The 5,000-nt window shown below is 37.6% G+C and overlaps 1 protein-coding gene across 2 annotated transcripts in view; it reads left to right on the top strand.

Annotated features, from left to right (window-relative positions):
• Window positions 1-5,000, top strand: part of LOC138027229 (son of sevenless homolog 1-like) — a 49,504-nt gene that overhangs the window by 32,810 nt on the left and 11,694 nt on the right. For both annotated transcript variants that reach the window (XM_068874779.1, XM_068874780.1), the window contains exons 19-21: window positions 732-783; window positions 885-963; window positions 3,215-3,296. In XM_068874779.1, the coding sequence (XP_068730880.1) occupies window positions 732-783; window positions 885-963; window positions 3,215-3,296 (213 nt within the window). The remainder of the gene's footprint in view (window positions 1-731; window positions 784-884; window positions 964-3,214; window positions 3,297-5,000) is intronic.

The following is a 5,000-nucleotide window of genomic DNA, read 5'->3' on the forward strand; positions in this document are numbered from 1 at the left end:
AACAATCTGTAGTTTGTACTGAGCTGATTTATCTCAATGCTACGTTGCTATTTTAATAATTTTGGTTTCTTAAGAAAGCTGCAGGGTAAAAAAATTGGTCCCCGCGTGTAAACACTATATGCGACCAGTCCTTCGTCTAAACTCTTCAGGGGACTAGTTGCAGGGACTAGTCCCCTCGTGTGTGCCGACCTTTATTTAGTGGACTACGACACAAAATGCACTGAAATGCATGCTGCACGTGCAGCACGATTATTTTTTCCTTTCCTTAACCAATGATATTCCTGCGTTGTGGCGTTGTCGTTACTGTAGCTGTCGTCGTTGCTAAAACTACCTATTGTAATGGGGGAGGGGGGAACGTGGGAATTGTCCCAACAGTTTTGAGCAGGGCCTGGTTTTTCAAAAGCCGATTAACGCCAATCCCTGGTTAAAATTTAACCAAGAAGTTTATTTCTCTACTCCCAAATGCTGTTCAACGCTGATATTCGGCAAAAATTTACATTAGTAGATGTCGATCTTGAAAAACAAAAATAAGCAAAAGAACCTTTAACCAAAAAGTGAAAATCATGAAACAAAAGTTTACTCTAATCCTGGATTAAGTTAATCGGCTTTCGAACAACCGGGCCCAGGCTTGCAGTAAATTGCACAAACTTGAAGTGTAATTCAGTGAAAATGAAACACTTGTCGCAGTATTTTTAACTTGCCAACCTTTTCTTTGGATGTGTCATTTTTAGTTTTGCTGTGGAAGATGCAGAAGACAACATCGTTTTTGAAGACGGACAAGGGGTAAACTATTGGAAGCATAAGAATGAGATTTTTTTTCACTGATAAACACCACTCCAAGAGTTACGATCTGTTGTTGTTTTCTGAATGTTTGTGTTTTACAGAGCTCTAGTAATGCGCCAGTTATTAAGGGTGGAACCCTGATCAAATTAATTGAAAGACTAACTCATCACAAGTATGCAGGTGAGATTTCATTCTTTCCATTTTCGCTTTCATGTCATTTGATAACATTAATAGTAACCTCGTTTTCTCGGTCCGTACTGTAAAATTACGAGTCCTCGTATTTTTCCCGTTGTGACACAAGCGGAGAAAAGTTGGTCCCTAAGTTTACAGTACGGCCCTCGAACTAGGTTAGTAAGAGGTATTTAACAGTTATTGTATTCGCTTTTTAATATGAGGCCTGATAATTCTCGCTATTATGCGAAAACTAAATCCAATAATTGTTTTATCATCCTTATTCCTGAACAATTGTTAGCACACAAAAAGTTGTCATTGTACAGAGAGTCAACTTGCAAGTAAAGAAGGTTTTTACCGAAAAAAAAACCTTTCTCGAGCATAGCAACGAAGTTTTAAGCAGGGGTCATCTTCATTTGGTTGGTGTTTTGTATAATATCTCTCCATTGCCGTCATGCTCATCTGGAGTGTGTTTTTTTGTAGAATTCAATCGCTGATTGTTTCCACGCAGGTCCGCACTATTCAAGCGGACGAGGACGAAAATACTGCTCAATTTTCACGAAAGTAAACAAAAAGAACTTTAAAAACATACATTCACTTTGAACTTAAGTTCGTAGGGTAATAAAAACATTAAAAAGAAACAGCCCCATTAAAAATTTACGCAACGGTTCGTCCTCGAGTTTTCCAAACTTTCAGCCACTAGTCTACTCGATCAGCTACCTTTTCCAGCGCTTTTCCGTCCTCCCGCTCACTTCTCTTTGAAGTTTCATGATGATTCGGAAATAAATGTGCCATTCTTTTGCCGGCCTGGAATTTTTTCCTCGGCGTTTTCGTCACCATGTTATTTTAACTGATGCTTGAAAAATTTGTATGAAAGTCAAGTAGACTAGTGCACGACTGATAAAACCTCGCGAATATCAGTCGTGCAGTAGTCTACTTGACTTTCATAAATATTTTGAATCAATTTTGACTGATCACGATCTTCTCTGATCCAACGCTGTGCAAGACTTATCGTCCACGGTTTTTGCAAAGGTTTTAAAACCTCAACTTCACTAATGCTCGAAGTAATGCGTGACATATTACAGTCGCGTTACCTGCGCAGTAACGTTGCGCACAAACAATTAGCGCGAACGTCCTTAAAGGTCAAGTTTACCGCATGTTAACATTCCACTTAAAGAAATTAAAATTATTCCTAATTAATTAAAGCGAGTGTAAGAGCGAAGTTTTTCTGACGTAAATTAGTTTTCATTCATGTGTAAAGTAGAACTCATTACCGTCACAAAAACTTCGCACTTAAACTCGCTTTGAAGAGGAGGCAGACAAAAACTCGGAAATGGCCTAATTTACGATCGTCTATTACTTGAACGAACTGCTGGTCAGTGTGTCTGGTAACGTCACTTCTGCATGCATAAAAACTATTGTCTGTAGGTATGACGTAACGGAAGCAGAGCAAGAATTACCAATATGCTTGTAGCCAATCAAAATTGATGTAGTAGCACCAATGTATAATAATGGTCATTATTTAATTCTCAACCCGGGATAATGCAATTCTCGTGCTCTGATTGGCTCACTCAATCTCGGTTATCAGTTCATATACCTTATTTTGACCTTATATGGTAAATGATTAGCGTTGCTAAACTAAAAATTTTTGGGCCAGAAGCGAAATTTCTCGTGGTATAAAGCAAAAAAAAAACGTTTTTGTGGAAAGTTTGGCTTGGAAGTTTTGTTTGGAAGTTGGCTTTTTACCATCTCATATCCAACGCGCGCTCATGGAATAATTGTTAATTATCAGTTATCAAATATTGATTAAGCGCCGAAGCGCTAATTGGGAATGCTGCAAGTTATTTCAACTCAAAATTGCTTATGGCCGCAATTTAGATATTCTTTTGTTTTTATTCAAATTAGACCAAGGCAAAATATTCTTTTGAATTTTCAGCTCAAGAACGAGGCATCAAGGGATAATTTGAATAAAAACAAAAGAATATTTAAATGACGGCCATTTTGGAATAAGGTCTATGAGAATAGAGAAAAGCCAAAACACCTTAAATAAAACCTCTTCCCTTTAGAATTGATTAATAAATCAACAAAAGCATTCTACTTATGATAACACCTACAGGAATCCAAGCGTTCAATGTTAATGGAGAGCAAACTTATCGCCTCCGCATTAACTCTCCTCTTCCTTGGTTCAAACGATGTAGCTATAATATTTCCCTTTCTTGAAGAAAACTGATCTGTTTTGACTTACCTTGTTACTTTACAGATCCAACTTTTGTGAGAACATTTCTTACGACGTACCGATCTTTCTGCAAACCAACCGAGCTGCTTGATTATTTAATTCAAAGATATCCTTTTCATATATAAATTAGACATGATGCAGATTTGCACTTCTTTCCAGCGGCTAACCCCTTAGAGCTTAATGCTTAGAACTTATACTCACATAATATAGTAATATACGGTAATATATAATAGTGAGACTAATACTGGGGGATAAAAACACTATAGAAGTAACTAAGTAATAAATTAATCGACGAAGGTAAAAGAACAATAAATTAAATTAAGTAGAGAATATTACGATGTATTTATTTATAAGTCGAGATCTTCGTTCCCTTGATGTTGGCCATAGCCAGTGATTTCGATTGGAACGCACTGTTTCAAGTCATAATTAGTTCCATGGACGACTTTACAGATGGAGAATACTATGTGCTAATATTTATTTGAATGAGGCCGAAGCAAAGCGCGCCAAGTACTTGATCTACGAGCCGGTTTAATAGATAGTGGATCTCAAAGGTCTATCAGATTGCTTTTTAGTTTTTACAGTACCCCTATGGCAAAAGGTGAATTCTGATTGTGCAACGCCGAGAACGAGTCAGTTTTTAGTGGGATTACGTGTAAGTAGTATGTTAGCTTTAGTTTTCACGAGTTTAGCCAATCTACCCAAAAAGGTTCGACAGTCATGGACACTGCTTACCTTACAGCGATAAACCTTTAATGACCGTCATAAACCAGCTTTACATCATAAGCTTTACGGGAAAACCGAGGGCTTCGTTTCACCATTCCTTCTAAACATTCCTTCGAAACTCGAAGGAGGGATCATTGCAGTGCGCTATATGAAGTAAATATTGATACAGTATTACATCTATTGTTAGTATTACCAAGTAAATTTTCGATTTTCTGAAATAAATGCGCATGGGATAAGTGGGTACTGATTAAGTTTCGTTACCACTAGGGTGAGTAAGTTACGTGTTGCGTTCCAATTCTTTATCATCTCTGATTCCGGTCAGAGCGTAAGATCTTTTGAAGGCTCAGTTTCACGGCTTTTGCGCTTGCGCAGCTTTGACGCTAGCAGTAGTAAATTTTATTAAGGTTTCTTACTGAACCAGATGATGTTCATTAATCACAGAGAGTATTAAACAAATACACTGAATGACTGAGGCCCAAAATGCGGGTTTACAAAGAAAATATCAAATTTAGTTTTGACCATCGAATTTATACAGGTCGAACATTTTATTCTACGCATGAGTTGTCATGACGCACGAGTAGTAGGTTCATAACACAAAGGAAATGATTGCAAAAGAAATTTCAATGAGTAATTCCTCTTCTGTGACATTGTTTCCTTTTCCTGCATCAGTGCTTTCGATTGTCTCGATAACAGTGGAATGAAATGGGCTGACGTGACAGTTTGCCCATGCGCACAGACGTGAAACTCTCCCTTTAAGTTATCGTGAGTTTGCTTGTTTGTTTTTGGTTCGTGATAATCGATAGTTGTGGGAGACTATTTCTGTTGGAGCAATAATTGTGTTATCGATGTGTTAATAGTTAAAATTGGAGCATGTAGTATGCGCTAAATGAAAAGCTTGATATTAAAGCGTTGGTGGAACATCGTAACTACAAATGACAAAGTGAAATGCAAACAAAATTGCGTTACATTTTTGGGGATCCACGGATTTAGGGTTTGGGGTTAGCGTGGCCATTTAAAGATATCGCAACAGAGGCAGAACTTTCAGAGCGTCCAGTGCGTTAGGCGAAAAGGGATATTCTTTTTTCTT

Source organism: Montipora capricornis, chromosome 12 (genome assembly GCF_036669925.1).
Source record: "Montipora capricornis isolate CH-2021 chromosome 12, ASM3666992v2, whole genome shotgun sequence".
NCBI lineage: Eukaryota > Metazoa > Cnidaria > Anthozoa > Scleractinia > Acroporidae > Montipora > Montipora capricornis.